This window comes from Pogona vitticeps, chromosome 2 (genome assembly GCF_051106095.1).
Source record: "Pogona vitticeps strain Pit_001003342236 chromosome 2, PviZW2.1, whole genome shotgun sequence".
Taxonomy (NCBI): Eukaryota; Metazoa; Chordata; class Lepidosauria; order Squamata; family Agamidae; genus Pogona; species Pogona vitticeps.
This window is the reverse complement of record NC_135784.1, coordinates 24470668-24487020: the sequence shown is the minus strand read 5'-3', so window position 1 is coordinate 24487020 and position 16353 is coordinate 24470668. Positions and strand designations below refer to the sequence as shown.

General features: G+C 46.9%; 2 protein-coding genes across 3 annotated transcripts in view; both read left to right on the top strand.

Moving 5' to 3' along the window:
* Positions 1 to 16353, top strand: part of LOC140704054 (E3 ubiquitin-protein ligase TRIM7) — a 104703-nt gene that overhangs the window by 55877 nt on the left and 32473 nt on the right. The gene's annotated exons all lie outside the window — the stretch shown is intronic.
* Positions 77 to 16353, top strand: part of LOC110070356 (zinc finger protein RFP-like) — a 28338-nt gene continuing 12061 nt past the window's right edge. The window contains exons 1-6 of one of the 2 annotated variants that reach the window (XM_078388603.1): positions 77 to 737; positions 2623 to 2718; positions 2933 to 3163; positions 3804 to 3826; positions 5083 to 5201; positions 15889 to 15921. In XM_078388603.1, coding sequence (XP_078244729.1) covers positions 321 to 737; positions 2623 to 2718; positions 2933 to 3163; positions 3804 to 3826; positions 5083 to 5201; positions 15889 to 15921 — 919 coding nt within the window. In that variant the 5' untranslated portion in view covers positions 77 to 320. The remainder of the gene's footprint in view (positions 738 to 2622; positions 2719 to 2932; positions 3164 to 3803; positions 3827 to 5082; positions 5202 to 15888; positions 15922 to 16353) is intronic. The other variant, XM_078388602.1, reaches the window with a different exon arrangement.

Genomic DNA, 16353 nt, shown 5'->3' with positions numbered 1-16353 from the left:
TGTGATAGAAATAGCTAAGATGATGGAGCAGTTCAGAGGTAGGGCCAAGAGCCTGCAAAGACTGACCTTTGTCCTAAAGAGAACAATACAAAGGGCACTTTTATTTTATTACCTTTCAAATTGCAGTCGAAACAGCAAAGTCTCTTTCTTGGTAGCCGAGCCAGTATTTCATTTTTTCCTGAATAAATAATGGGATGGCCACTGCTGCTGTATTATTTAGCTGATGATTCCAAACAGAGGCATTTACAGGAAGAGAAACACCCTCTCTCTGAAACCAGAGAAAGTGAAAATAACCAGTTAACTTCCTTGTGCGACAAGCTATGGCCACTGCTGCTGTTCAGGGTCTCTGTGAGGAAGCCACTTGCTCGATCTGCCTGGAGTATTTCAAGGATCCCGTCACCATTGAATGTGGGCACAACTTCTGCCGAGCCTGCCTGACCCAGAGCTGGGAGGGGTCGGAGGGCGAAGAGATTTCCTGCCCTCAATGCAGAGCAAAAGTCCGGAGGACCCTCGTCTCCAATCGGCAGCTGGGAAACATTGTGGAATTGACGAAGGAGCTCCATCTTGAAGCGGGAAAGAGAACTGAGGGAAAGGGGGGAGCCTGTGGGAAGCACCAGGAGCCCCTGAAGCTCTTCTGCAAGGATGATGAAGCCCCCATCTGTATGGTGTGTAAATGGTCGAAGGAGCACCAAGATCACCAGGTGGTTCCTCTGGAGGAAGTTGTCCAGGACTACAAGGTAGCAAGAGTGATGGCAGAAATCATTGGGGGGGGGCAGGGGACGGGGAGTCTGTTTGTGATGCCACTAGATTGTTGACAATGGATTGGTGGAAAACAAGAGGTAGAGCTGAGTATCGTCAGCATATTGCTGACTCCTTAGCCCAAACCTTCCAGCAGTTTCATGTAAATTTTAAACAGCATGGGGGACAGTATCGAGCCCTGAGGAACCCCATGACATAACTGCCATGGGGCAGAGCAACTGTCCCCCAGCACCACCCTCTGGACACGGTCAGCCAGGAAGGAGCGGAACCACCGTAAAACAGTGCCCCCAACTCCTAACCCAGTCAGCCTATCCAAAAGGACACCATGGTTGATGGTGTCGAAAGTCGCTGAGAGGTCCAGGAGTATCAATAGGGTGACACTCCCCCTGTCTCTCTCCCCGCAAAGGTCATCATACAGAGCAACCAAGGCGGTCTCTGTACCAAAACCCGGCCTGAAACCTGATTGAAATGGATCCAGAAAATCTGTTTCATCTAGCAGCGCCTGGAGTTGCCCGACCACAACCCGCTTCAACACTTTGCCCAAATAAGGGAGGTTCGCCACTAGTCGGTAGTTAACCACATCAGGGGGAAGTGAAACCAACATGGAGGGATATCAGGGATTTCCTACCAACTCTCCTCAGACTGAAGAAGCTACTTGGATGAACATCGAAAGTTTTCAACCTAATAAATGGTCCCATGACTAATTCCTGGTTTTTGCCTGTCTCTAACATATTAATCAATCAGCAAGAGAGATTTAATAGATGTTACACGAAGAAAACGTGGAGAAGAAGTGCGCCCCCTTATTACAGAGTACGCATTTTTATAAGTTCCTCTTGAAAACCACCACCCCCTTGCCCTCCTGGACCCTTCCCAGCCTTCCTCCACCCCCACCCCGAGGGCCCAGCACCGCTGAAATCGCCCTCAGGGAGCCTACCTGGCCTTCCTCTGCAGCCTTTTCCTAACAGTTGGGGCGAAAGAGCTACCAGGAAGCAGCCTCTTTCGCCACCTACAGTTAGAAATTTGAATTTCCCCCCCTTTTTCCCTGCCTTTTTCCCATTTGTAGGTCAAAGCAAAATTTTGTGGCCGGAGCAGTTCGTAAGTCAAATTGCTCGTAGGTCAGGGCGTTCGTAAATCAAGGCACCACTGTAATCTCCTTGGAGTTTTGCTGGCCTGTATTTAAATGTAATTATACACTTACTTCAGATATATAACTCATTTAACCTTTCTATGTACATACCAGCTCCAATGACATATAATAAATGGACTTTGATTTGTATTATTTGTAAATCTGGTGATTTACCTTGTAAGATAGCATTCCCCAAACTTTTTAGTAGTGCGGACCGGCGGAGCCTCCAAGGGAGGTGGGGCGGCCCTTCGTGCTTGCGCTCTCCGATGCACATGCAAAGTGGTTGGGGAGCGCGTGCGCCATAGGCATTCCCTCACCGTTTCCCGCATGCGCAGGAGTGCCCGTCCACCCACGCACGCACCCCACCCCTGCACGCGGGCGCATGCTTGAAGAAGTGAGGGAGTGTGTGCCAGCAGCAGTGGTGGAAGCCTGGGAGTCTTTTCTTAATGATATTTTACTAAACATTTTTTATTTTACTCCTTGCTGCCCTCCGCGGGAAATTCAAAAACAGCCACTGCTGCCAGTTCCAGAGCTGGAGGCACCAGCGGTGGCATTGGCCTGCTGAAGGTGGTGAGGAGCGCCTAGCCTGGCATTGTTGGAGCCCGCCAGGAGGAGAGCAGCCAGAGCACCCAGCTCTTGCCCTGCCTCCCGGCCCGTCCCTCCGTGATTGGGAGGAAGCACGTTCTTCAGTTCTCCTTTGCGTCTAAATTAAAAACAGACTTCTTTTTCCCTTTCAGGATCTCATCTCCAGCCGCCTGAAGCTTCTGGAGGAGGAGAGAGCCAAAATTTTAACATATAAAGCAAAAACAGAAGAAGAAAGCCTAGACCTACTTGTGAGTATTGATGTCTTTAAAAAGGGATCAAATTTTTAAAACAGCATGTGGAAAACGCATGGAGGGATTCAGGGAGGAGCAGGAGAAGGATGTGGGAGGGGCACAAGTCCCAACCCTGTTTTCACCTTTGGAGTCTGACTTTTTGAGACCACCCTTCACAGCCCCTGCCATCAGCCTCATTCCCTCCCCCTCCTTTCTGACTCTCCTACTGCAGAAACAGACAAAGGAAGAGATGGAAAAGACAAAGGGACAATTCAGAGAACTGAGCTCCTTTCTGAACGAACAAGAGAAGCTTCTGTTGGCCCAGCTGGAAGAGGTGGAGAAGGAGATTGTGAAGAAAAGGGAGGAGCGCCTGGCCAGGCTCTCCGAGGAGCTCTCCTCTCTTGGAGGTCTCATCCGGGAGATGGAGCAGAAGCATCAGCAGCCCCCAGAGGAACTCCTGCAGGTAAGGCTGGCAGAAGGAAGCCAGGCTGCTCTCCAGGGGAAAGCTGGCTCTGCAAAACATTTGTGGCCCCACCTACATGTAGAGAGAATCAACTTGAGTACATACAGAAGAATTGAGACAATTGGGTCAGTGTTTTTACTCGAGTGTGGACTAAACATTGATGGGAACACCTGCAATTTTCACTTCTCTGCCAGTGCTTTGATTCCCAGCCATGCATCATTCCTGCCTCTTCTTCTGAGCCTCCCAAAAAGAGCAGGTTAGGCTCTCTTGGAAACTGGTCACCAGAGCTGCTCTCATCCATTGCTTCAGAGTTTGAATACTTATCGTGGATGACAAACACAGAGACACACAAGGAAACACAGATCCCATTTTAAATGGTTCTGCTACCTTCCAAGAATCCTTTGCCCTAAAAGACAGGAGATAAAATATCTGCCACCTTAACCCTGGTCCTTCAAATACCTCTTACTCACTTGTTGCAGCTCAGAGGCAGCCAAAGGTTTTTTAAACTGATGATGGATCTGTCCTCCGCAATGGGGTGGGTTTAGAGTGGAAAATAAAGAGGGCCCATGGGTGCCTCCCCACAGACTGACATGGTAGAAGCACTGATCTCTCTCTTCTTTCCCTTTTTTTCCCCCTCCAGGATGTCAGAAACCTCTTGCAAAGGTGAGTGGAGCCTCTCTTTTTTCATCAGGCCTTGATAATTCTGGGAGGGGCCTTTGTGGAAGGAAAATGGTCCTGAACTCTCCTGGAGAGATGATGTTGGCTCTCGACCGTTGGGGGAGGTAACAACAAAGGGTAGGCTCAGGAGCGCCTCCTTCTTCCACCCAGGGCCACTCCCAGAGCACAAGCCTTTCCTCCCCCCCCCATGGCTCCTTCCTGCCTTCTTCATTTTTCCAACTCATTCTGCTATAACTGTTCTTAAAAATTATACTAAATTAGAGAATTTGTGAATAGCTCCATACACATTTGTTTTTGAATGTATGTTATTGGTAGGATCCTCTGAGGGTCACTAATTCTAAGTGTTGCTGTAAGTTGGAAGTGACTGAACAGAACACAGAAGAAAGAGTAACATATTTCTTAAGCTTGTTCTGAATTGTACTGGACAAAGAAAATAATAAGAATACAGCAGGAATATTACAAACAAAAGCTTCATGGAAACACAGAAAGTTGGGAGTGGGTGATGAAACCCTAAACTTCTCTAGGCCATGTGAAAACCTTTGAGAGCAGGAGTTGTAGGTCGTATCTCCTCTCTGTCTATAGTTACAAAAAAGACTCTTCCTGCTGATAACACCATTCAGCAACAGCTATTCATAGTAATTAAAGACATTTTTCTCCCAAGTGATTTGAAAAAGCTGTGGGATGGAAGGAGGCAGTTTTATTTACTGAAAGCCATCCTCTCTTGATATCATCCGCCTTCCACAGCAATGGCTATGGGATTCCTGTTATTCCTGCCTTTGGTTGTGAGGCAGAATGAGGACTCTTGGTCTCTGAGGGTTTGATCCAGGGAGACAAATGCTTGAACCAACTGCTATCACCTGTACCTCTTCAAAAGCCATTTATTGCCATTTAAAAAACGGAAAGAGAAAGTGCCGAGATGCTGCTGGTTTGCAGTTGTTTCATTTCTTGGGGGAAAGGAGAGGGGTGGAAGGTCTTAGGTCCCCCACACATCTCTTGAGGTGAAAACTATAGATGTTGACCACTTTCTGGAGGAGGGAGGAAAAACACACATTATTTTTGCATATTTTCAATTCTGAGGGACTGCAAAATGCCTCTGGGGTCCACATGCAGCCCAAGGACCACATTTTGTCTATTTTTGTTTCAGGTTTTCTGCAGCTTTCCACTCAGTCCCTTTGTTTTCCAGGAAATTCTGGGTACGGTTAGGTGGGTTTCAAGTAACTTTTTTTCCGCTCTACCAACAGGCATGAGAACAAGGAGTCCTTTCAGAATCCTGTGGCTTTCCCTCCTGAGCTGAAGTGGGAGATCTGGGATGTCCGTGAGAGGAATCAGTTTCTAGCTGAGATGATGAAGCAGTTCAGAGGTAAGGCAGAGCGCCTGCAAGGACAGACCCTGGTCCAAGAGGGAACAAGAGAAGAGTGTGTTTTTTCTTTTGTTGCATGATGGATGGCAGTCACAAGGGAGAAAAGGCTCTTCCCAGATAGCCCAGATCCTCTTTCCATTCCTCTGAAAAGGACTAAATCCACTCTTATTCTCAGAGACTATGAGGTAGGGTGGGAGGGGTTTGTTGTTCTCCATGAAAAAGAGGCTGACACAGTGTGGTCAATGGGGGTGGGTGGGAATCTCTCTCCTGCATGTGATCAGTTTCCCTCCTTCAAAGCAAGTGCTCATCTGCCCAGTTTGAGAAACTCTTTCAAAAGGTTCCTGGAATCTTCTTTAGTTTTCAACAACCTAGAGATTGATATCAGACACATGCGATGGCTAGTTCATTGCTCACCCTTCTGAATGAATTAAGAACCAATGGGTCCCTTTTCTGGAATCAACACATGCCAACCAATGTATTCTCACCATCTTTTCTTTCAATTAGAATTCAATCTCTTCCTCGTAGCATTTTAAAGATCACCTTATGAATTGTCTCACTTGTAGGAAACTAGGCAATAACTATATTGTGTAAACCTACAATGTCAACTCTGTGAGACTTGATCATTTCTTGGTATGATTTATAAGCTATTCAAAAGTCAGCTGCGGCTATTAGTCTTCCTCCTATACAACTCCTTAAAGGGGATCCACCCCTGGCTTACAGCATATGGCAGGAGATGTTCTGCATTCATTAAAAAGACAAGGATACCCAGATTCCTATCAGCCCATCATTCTGTTGGCTCTTAACTAATAAATTCATTGGAGAGGAACACTGGCTTTTTAAGGGGTTAAGTAGATGATGAACCCAATCAGGAGGCTTTCCTCAGCATCATACTGTACGGCATTTCTTGTGTAACAAATCAAACCCCAATGCCATTGGCCTCTGACAAAATTGAATTGTGTTTTATTTTCAAGGTGGGTGAAACAATGGGGATAGGGGACACTTTTTTCAAAGTACTAAATTGGCTAGACATGGGTCATGAAATGGTCCTCAGAAGTAATGGGAGAAGGAGACGTCCGATTTCCGGTTATGCCACAGCGGTACCTCTTGAGTTTGGAGCTCCGAATGAAGGAGGGATTCACACGCTTAGGGGCGCTCACAGTGGGCGTAAGAGGTGCAAACTGGGGTTTGGATCGTGACGGTGGTGGTGCTCGTGGACGACCCAGCAGCCTTTTTACTCCCCGGTGGTGGTGGAGGGGAGGGGCTAGGAGAGCCCTTCCAAAGAAGCTGTCGGCTCCAGGGAATAAAAACTCAGAAGGTTACAAGCAAGACTCTATGGTGAGATTCTCCAAGAAGCATTTTATTCTCCCTTGTGAATCCTGGCTTGTATCAGCCCTTCCTTTAATTTTACCCACACCCTCCTCCTGAACAGTGGCTTTGCATGAGAGACAAACGTGAAGGTGTGGAGAACTCAAACAGGGTAATGAAGGCAAAAGCAAAGAGAATAATCAAATGTAAATGAAGTATTAAAGAGTGGTATTTGATTTGCTGGAATTTGGAGAGAACTATAAAATATAAGGGGGAAAGGGGGCTCGTCTTTACTATTTTCAGTATCTTTACTATTTACTGTGCCTTCTGCATTGAGAGAAGAAAATCCATTTTAGAAAACACGCACTGAAAGGCACTATTCGCTCCTCCTTTCTTTTTCCCTGTTATTGGCATACAATCAAAAACACCAGGAATCGTCAAGGACACTTGAGATAAACTTATAGGAGTTAACGCTTTACCTGACACTCGGCAAGGAAGGGAAAGATCAAATAAGTGCTGTGGGAACCATTAGAGGGCAGTAGAAAATAGAAGACACAGCGTCCATATATTTAAAGAAGGTTTTTTTTTCTGCCTTTCTTCTGTTACTAAGATGGCGCTGGTAGCGGGCGGTTAGCGTTTACCTCCGCCGCGCCGGCTTGCCTCTTGCGCTCTTTATCACCCTTCCTTTTCTCTCTACTCTCACTCTTCTTCTTTCCTTCTTCCCTCTCCTCCCCCCGACTTTCCGGACCCTCTCGTCACTTTTTACGATCGCTGGCTGCTGGATTGAGTGCGGGACTGTGGGCTGGAACCGGAGCATAAACGCGGAGCCGCAGCTGAGGTCCGATCTGGGCTTCCCGGCTTCAGCGGAGCTCGGACGCTCGGGTGCCTTGCGGACCGAAGGAGGTGGCGTTTGGGGTGCTCTGTGTCATCGGAGAGCCGGACCTCAAGATCGCCGGAGGGTCGCCTGCCAGAGAACGGGTTCGCTGGCCAGGCTTGCGGCAGGGCCCTTCCTTGAGGTGGAAAATCGACCTCTGGCGGCTGGACGCCCGCTCCCCGATCTTTTTCGCTCCGACCGCATGGTCAAGGTCGGAGTCTGGAGCCTGGAACCTGGACTGATAGATCTTCCAGGGCAAGCGGTGGGGGGGTCGCGTTCTTTCCAAGAGCTGTAGATCCCTGCCGCTGGGGCAAAGAGGTGAATTTTCGGGGGCGAGGCGGTGGAAGGAAGACCCTCACCGACCGAAGCCAGCTTGCCGGACGGCCACCATGTTGGGTTCCCTGTGGGCAGCTTTTGTTCTATTTCCAGCCTTAGACTGCTTACCCTGCCTTCCCTGGACTGCCTGCAGAAACATCTTGCTACTTTCTCAAGGAAGGGTAAAGGGGAAAACAGGGACTAACCATCACTTTGCCTGGTTTCTGCTGATCCCGATGCTGCCTGTTGTCTTTAAATTGAACAACCCCGTGAGTAACATCTCCACTTTGGCACTTTCTCTGGACTTAATATTACCCCAAACAGCCTTTGAAAAATTTACTAACATCAATAACTTCATCAAGAACAGTAAAACTCAAAGGGCAAGGCTGTGAGCCAGTAGAGGATGGACTTGATCTAGTTGGGGGGTGGGGGTAACACTTTTGTTATTTTATTTTGTTTTATATATATATTTCTTTTTTAATTTAATTTAAATTAATTTACTTTGTACTTGTTTATAAATCTGTACTAGAACGTTTGTGTTATTAGCTAAGTTGCTTTTTTCTCTCTCTCTCTCTCTCTCCCTTTTCTTTTTCTCCCTTATTCTGTCTGGCATGGAGTGGGAGGCCTGCTTGACCAGCGAGGGGCCTTTCAACATCCCGGTGGTTATGGGTACAGGGCGATATGGCATTGGCGCAGCCCCTGCTCGTGTTAGTAGAACGGTGAACAGATGTCTGAAGGCTGTTCACTGTTCTGAGGCTGTGACCAGCCCCCAGAATAGAGGTAGCCAGTTCAGCCAGCCTTCCACTCTAACCCTGCTACTGTTGAATGCCAGGTCTGTATCCAACAAACCCCAGCTGATTCAAGATCTTATCCTGGAGGAGGATGCAGACCTGGCATGCATAACCGAGACATGGCTTAATGGGGAGGGTGGACCTCCTCTAGCTCTCATCTGCCCGCCTGGTTATGATGTCCAGCACCAGGGTAGACCGGAAGGGCCGGGGGGGAGTAGCCATTGTCTATAAATCCACCTTGGAGGTTACCAGGCGCTCCTCGGCGGTAAGGCCGGGTCTAGAGGCCCTCCACGTGTCGATTGGGGCCAGGGATGGAATTGGGATTTTGCTGGGCTACCGCGCTCCCTGCAGCCCAGCCACTTCCCTTCCGGAGCTGGCTGACTTCGTCTCCGCGGCATTGTTGGGATCCCCGAGGCTTTTGGTCTTGGGTGATTTCAACGTGCATGCGGAGGCAGAGGTTACTGGGCCAGCTTTTGAGTTCTTGGAAACCGTGGCTTCCTTGAGCATGTCCCAGCATGTCAACGGCCCCACCCACGTGGGTGGTCATACACTGGACCTGGTCTTTTCCTCCAATTGGGGCGAGAGTGCTCTGATGGTGACGGACCTGGTGTCAGTCCCCTTGTCATGGTCAGATCACCACCTGATTAAGTGTAACCTCGCAGTGGCTCTCCCCCCACGCAGGGAGCAGGGGCCTATTGCTATGGCCCGCCCTCGAAGACTACTGGATCCGACTGGTTTCCAGGATGCCATGAGAGGGATTACCGCTGACCTGGCTAGCTCTCCTGTCGACGCCCTGGTGGACAGCTGGTCCACCGCTGCCACCCGGGCAGTGGACACGATCGTGCCCAAACGCCCTCTCCGGCGCAGAACTCGTCTGGCACCCTGGTTCAACCAGGAGCTCCGGGCGATGAAGCGAATAAGGAGAAGGCTAGAGCGTAGATGGAGGAAGAATCCGACGGATAATAACTGGATAGCCATTAAGGTCGCAACTAACCTTTACCTGAATAAGGTGAAGGCTGCCAGTAGATCATTCTTCGCTAACCGGATAAGCGAAGCATCTAACCAGCAGGCGGAACTTTTCCGTATAGTGCGCGACCTATCCGGAGTTGGCCCGGGAGATGGGCCTCCCCCTAGTTTTTCACCGGACCAATTTGCGGCATTTTTTAAATCTAAAGTGGAGGCCATCCGCCGGGAGCTCTCTCCCTTTTTGAATACAGTGAATCGAGCTGAGATGTCCAGTGCTCCGTCTTGCCCGGTTATTTTCGATTCTTTTCAGCCAGTAACACCTGATTCTGTGACCAGAGTGCTTGACCGCTGTTGGGCCACCACTTCCTCCTTGGACCCTTGCCCGGCCTGGCTAATCAAAGCAGCCAGGCCGAAAACAACTGAATGGGCCACAGCAATAATAAATGGGTCTTTCCTTGAGGGCAGATTCCCATCTGCCCTCAAGGAGACACTCATTAGGCCCATACGAAAGAAACCTAGTTTGGTGGCGGACAAAATTGGCAATTACAGGCCAGTCGCCAATATTTCTTTCATGAGCAAAGTGGTGGAGAGGGTGGTGGCAGACCAGCTTCAGGCACTCCTGGATGAATCAGATGCACTGGATCCGTTCCAGTCAGGCTTCAGGCCGCGCCACGGGACAGAGACGGCATTGGTCGCCCTGTATGATGACCTGCTGAGGGAGGCCGACAGGGGCAAAACGTCTCTGTTGGTCCTCCTTGATATTTCGGCAGCCTTTGATACCGTCGACCACGGTATCCTCCTGGGGAGGCTCTCCGAGCTGGGAATTGGTGGCCTGGCGTTAGCCTGGCTCCGCTCCTTCTTGGAGGACTGCCCCCAGAGAGTTCAGCTTGGGGAGAATGTCTCGGCCCCGTGGAGCTCCAACTGTGGGGTTCCACAGGGATCGATTATCTCCCCAATGCTATTTAACATCTATATGAGGCCGCTAGCAGGGGTCATCAGGGGGTGTGGAGCGATGTGTCATGAGTATGCTGATGACACCCAGCTCTACATCTCCTTTTTACCAACTGCAGGTGATGCCGTCCTGACCCTTCGGTGCTGCCTGGAGACTATACTGGAATGGATGCAGGAAAAAGGCCTGCGGCTGAACCCGGACAAGACGGAAGTCCTGAGGGTGGGGCCCCCCGTAGTTGGTGGCCTGGTTGGCCCTCTCTCCTTTGGGGGGGCGACCTTGGCCCCGGCGAGCGGGGTCCGCAGCTTGGGCATACATTTGGACCCGACACTCACCATGGAAACACAGGTGACGTCGGTCGTCCGCTCCGCCTACTTCCACCTCTGGCGGATTGCCCGGCTGGGGCCCTATCTCGACACGGGGGCCCTCACTACCTTAGTACACGCACTCGTAATCTCAAGATTAGATCACTGCAACGCGCTCTATGTGGGGCTACCTTTGAGGCTGATACGGAAACTTCAGATGGTGCAGAATGCAGCAGCCAGACTCCTCACCGGAGGGAGAAAGTATCATCACATCTCTCCCATCCTGGCTAGATTGCATTGGCTGCCCATTCGTTTCCATATCAACTTCAAAGTTCTAATGCTCACTTATAAGGCCCTAAACGGTTTGGGACCTCGATACTTGGCGGAACGCCTTCACCCACCAAGTTCTACCCGAACCACCCGCGCGAGCCAGGAGGTGAGGCTGAGGAGCCTGACGCCGAGGGAGGCCTGGAGGGAGAAGACAAGAAACCGGGCCTTCTCCGTGGTGGCTCCTCGCCTTTGGAACAATCTCCCTCCTGAGATTCGCGCGGCCCCTTCGCTGGGTACATTCAAAACTCAATTAAAAACATGGCTTTATGTCAAGGCCTTCCCTCCTGCCAGCATCTAAGCTAATTTAAATTATTTTTCTCTTCCTTTTCTATTTATTATTTATGATTTTATTATGTTCTGTTAATCGATATTTTGAATTTATGTTATTATAATTGTATACTTTTCTGTGTTAGCCGCTCAGAGTGGTACCGATTTACCAGATGGGCGGGATATAAATCAAATAAATAAATAAATAAATAAATAAATTACTGTACCCAGACCAAATCGGGATTGTTGGAACTGTACAAATAACTGTATTATTGTGATCTTCAAATATTTGGGAATCTAGCGGATACAATGTTTATTTTTTTCTTTTTCTTTTTTCTTTTTACATTTCTTTTTTTTTCTGACACTACATTAGAAATTTGTGGTTTCTACAGTTGGGTTAACTCTGAAGAAGATTAACTTTTTTTCTTTTTTTTCTCCTGCTTCTTTTTGAATTTTTACCCTCCTGTGGTATTTTTTTTCTTTTTGCCTTTCTTTGCCTTCGGGTCTTTTGTTCCCTTTTTTGTTCTTTCCCTTTTTCTTGCATTACTTTTTTGATTGCCTGATATTTTTATTATATTTGGTATCGGTTCTTGCTTACATTTTTTTTTTATTTATTCAATACTTTAGAATTCCAGCCTTATTGGAATATAATTACACTAGAACCAAGGTGGGATCTCCGGGAACTTTTGGGGACCCTAGAAAATTTCTGGATAAGACACCACAGAATTTCAATCTTAGGCTCCCGGGATTACAATTCTACTAGGATTCTATCTGGATCTTTGGAACTCTGGGAGCTCTTTATTATATATTTCTGAATTTCAGACACTTTGGAATAAAAACCTGCTAAGATCCCTTCCCCAATAATGTTTGAGAATAGGTGGGAGATACAGGGACGTGGTGGCACTTTGGGTTAAACCTCTGAAGCCTCTGTGCTGCAAGGTCAGAAGTCGTAAGATCAAATCCATGCAATGGAGTGAGCCCCCATTGCTTGTCCCAGCTTCTGCCAACCTAGCGGTTTGAAAGCATGCAAAAATGCGAGTAGATAAATGGGTACCACCTTGGTGGGAAGGTAATCACCATTCCGCGCCTAGTCACGCTGGCCACGTGACCACAGAGAATTGTCTGCGGGCAAATGCTAGCTCTATGGGTTGGAATCGAAGATGAGCACCACCACCTAGAGTCGGACACGACTGGACAAAATTATCAAGGGGAACCTTTCTTTTTCCCTTTACAGTACTAAAGAGACCTACTGAGGAGGAAAGACTGCAGGTGGCTTTAGAAAATGAGTACCAGCACAGCCAAAGGTTCTAAAAAGGTGGGGACATCATCAGGAGCCTCCTCAAATGCATCTTCAAGAACAACAAGCCCGACCCAACAGAAAAATATAGGAGATATGTTACAGAAAGAACAACAGAGTAAAGAAATGCAATCTATCTTGGACATGTTTGCAGACATGAAAATAAATCAGCAACTGATAGAAGAAATGACTGGCACAAACCAAGCCAGATTGGAAAATAAAATGGAGGAGATTAACCAAAAGATAACTACATTAGCCAACTAAATTGCAGAAATGAATCAGAGTTCAACAAAATAAATCACAAATTCAGCAGCTAGACCAAAAATTTACAGAAAACAAGAACTATCAACACTGAAACAGGAAAAGAAAAACCCAAGAAATCTTAAAGAAGTACAAAGAAGGAACATTGATATTAGAAATAGATAGAGCATCCAATATTCTGAGATTCCACAATGTTCTGGAAAAATAATGACATTGATTTATTAGACTAAATGAAAGAAGTCTTGGCAGAATTCTTAGATATAGAAAAATCCCAGATGAGTAGTGAAATTGCGCAGATTTTTAGAATAAACTCAAGTTTTGCAAAGAGGAATAAGACCCCAAGAGACATCCATATAACTTTCCTGAGGGGGGAAATCAAAGAAGACATATTGAAGAGGTCAAGAGAAAACCCATTAAGGATCCAAGGTAGAGAAATGGAAATTCTAAAACAGATTCCTTGGAAAATCCAAGAAAGCAATATTTCTTCTTAACAAAAATTTAAATGAGAAGGACATAAATTTTAGATGGCTAACACCTGAAGGAATCATACTAAATTGGCAATCAAAAAGATTTAGATTAGATAACCTGGATAAAGCCAAAGATTTCTATGAAAAACGCATAGCTATGGGAGAAGAACAAAGTGCTTCAGCAGAGAAAGAAGAAGAAGAAAGAAGTGTGACAAGACAACAAGGGAAACAAAAGGAGATTGACTACAAAACCGAGGGAAAACCGAGGGAAAGAGGAAAACCAGAGCAACTAATCCAACATATAAGTGAATATTGAAACAACAACAACAATATTTTCAGTGAACATAAATGAACTAAACTCTCCAAAGAAAAGAAGCTACAAAAAGAAAACACAGATGTAATTGTTCTTCAGGAAACTCATATTAAAGAAAAAACTTCACCTTATTGGAATGTCCAAAAATAGGTGTAAATTGTTTTATGCATGTGACCCTAAACAAAAGAAAAAAGGAGTTATCATCTATATGTGAAAGCTCATAAGGAAGCCAAATTTATCTACTCCAGGGGTCTCAAACATGTGGCCCGGGGGCCATTTGCGGCCCGCCGGATGATAGTTTGCGGCCCCTGCCTTGCCTGCCCCCCCGAAGCGCCCACACATCCTCTGCTGTCAAGAGTGGAAAAAAAGCCTTGCCTCGCTCGCCAGCTCTTTCCCAAGACAGCATCTCTTGCACCCTCCATCCAGAATTGCAGCCTGCCAGCCAGCCTGCCTGTCTGCTGGCTGGCAGGCTGCAGTTCCGGATGGAGGGTACAAGAGATGCTGTCTTGGGGGAGAGCCGGCGAGTGAGGCACATTGCCAGCCCTTTTCTCTGTGCACCTGAGCTGCCGCCGAGTGATGCCTGAGAGCGGAGTTCGCTCCCAGCCTGTCCTTAAAGAGCGCTACCAACAGCAGCCGCCACCACCTCTTCCAGGGAAGCGGCTCTCTGGCTCTCTTTCTCTCTCGGCACCCCCAGCACCAGCTCGGCTAGCGGCCGCCTCAGCACCCAGCGGTGCTTCCGCCTCCTCAGAGCCCCAGCCAGGCTAAGGAAACTCCTGGGCGGCTTCCTCGGGCTCTTGCTCCACTTGGCGGAAAATCTGATGCGGCCCAGCCTCGCCCAGACTCTGCCTCCAGCGGCCTCCAGGTAAATTGAGTTTGAGACCCCTGATCTACACAGTCCAAGAGGGAAGAATCTTAATGGTGGAAACAGAGATTAATAGTTTAAAAAAAAAAAAACACTGGGAGCTGCTATATATGCCCCTAATCAAGCTCAAGAAACATTTTATACGAGGCTTTATAATATTCTAAGAGAGAAAAATTATCAAAATATTTGCTTAATAGGAGACTTTAATGCCATAGTGGATCCAGTGAAATACTACAAAAAGAATCATAAAGGGAAAAATAAAAGAAATACGCTACCCAAAATATTTTTCTAAATGGCAGAAGAGTTAAGATTAGAAGATACCTGGTGAGGACACAATGAAGAAAAATTACAATATACTTTCTATTTTAACCAACATGAATCCTGGTCCAGAATTGATATGATATGGACAACAAGTGATTTGACGGTAGGTATAGATGAATTAAATATACAAAAAAACATATGGGCAGATCTTAACCCACTCAAAATTATCTGGAAAGGGGAACTGAAACAAAAAGGAAGTTGGACACTTAATACAAAGATCCTGAAAGAACAAGAATTTATGAATAATGCAAAAAAAGGAAATACTACTTCACAGAAAATGAAAAACAGTACACCTCGACACAGGCGATATGGGATGCAGCAATCCGTGGATTAGCAATATCATACATAATTAAAAGAAATAAAGCAAGAAGACAGAGATATAATAATATGAAAGAAGAATATCAGAAGTTGGAACTAGAGCTACAAAATAACCCTAACAATTGTTGTTGTTCTTTAGTTGTTTAGTTGTGCCTGACCCTTCGTGACCTGATGGATCAGAGCATGCCCAGGCCCTCCTGTCTTCCACTGCCTCCAGGAGTTGTGTCAATTTCATGTTGGTTGTTTTGCAGACACTGTCCAGCCATCTCATCCTCGGTCGTCCCCTTCTCGCAGAAATTCCGCACCATTTGTACTTTCCGCATTAATCTCAAAGGTAGCCCCACCTAGAGCGCATTACAATGGTCTAATCTCGAGATTACACCACCAAGGTGGTGAGGGCACCAACATTATGAAAGGGACGTAGCCAGGCAATCCGCCAATATATATAAATGATGCTGTTTTTGTATATCTGTAAGTTTTATGTTGGGAAAATAAAATATTAAAAAAAAGAATTAATGGGAGTGACTCAGCTGTTTTAATCAGCAGGACGGAGCAAAGATGTCCGCTTTCCTCAACTTTATCTGCAGCTGCTATGAAGCCTCTGGCCTCGTTCAGAAGAGCAGACACCCACTTAAATGTTCTAGATATTAATGGAAATAAATACAGCTCAGATATGTTTGTGGAAGGATATGTTTGTGTATAAGAGGCTCTGCTGCTTGATTTGTACCTCTTTTTTGCTTTCACAGATTCTTTGTTACCTGGATCCCAACTACAGAAAGGTATGTTTCTCATGGCTCCCTACATCTATGGAAGGGAGGGGGGCCTTCTTGGTTTGAGGCTCTTTAGACACGCAAGAGCTAAAGCGATTGCTGGTCCCATCAAGAGCCTTTTAAATCAGTTGTTTGCGCTTTCTTCAGCTGCCCAGTAAAGAGAGGCTCCTCTAGAGCAGGACCGTAGATTGCTCTGCACAGTGTGCAGAAGACACTCCAACAGAGACACTGGGAAGCGATATTGCCCAAATGCAGAAAGACAGAAAACATATTGTCGCACTTTGAAGATTTAACAGTTTTGCTTATTTGGGGGGTGGGATCTCTCCACACTGAGCCTTCGCTCATCTCACATTGCACCCCTAAATACTCACATTATATTCCAGGTTCCACGTGGCACAGGCCTGAGACTCGTGTTAACAGAGTCAGAGTTGCTTTTGGATT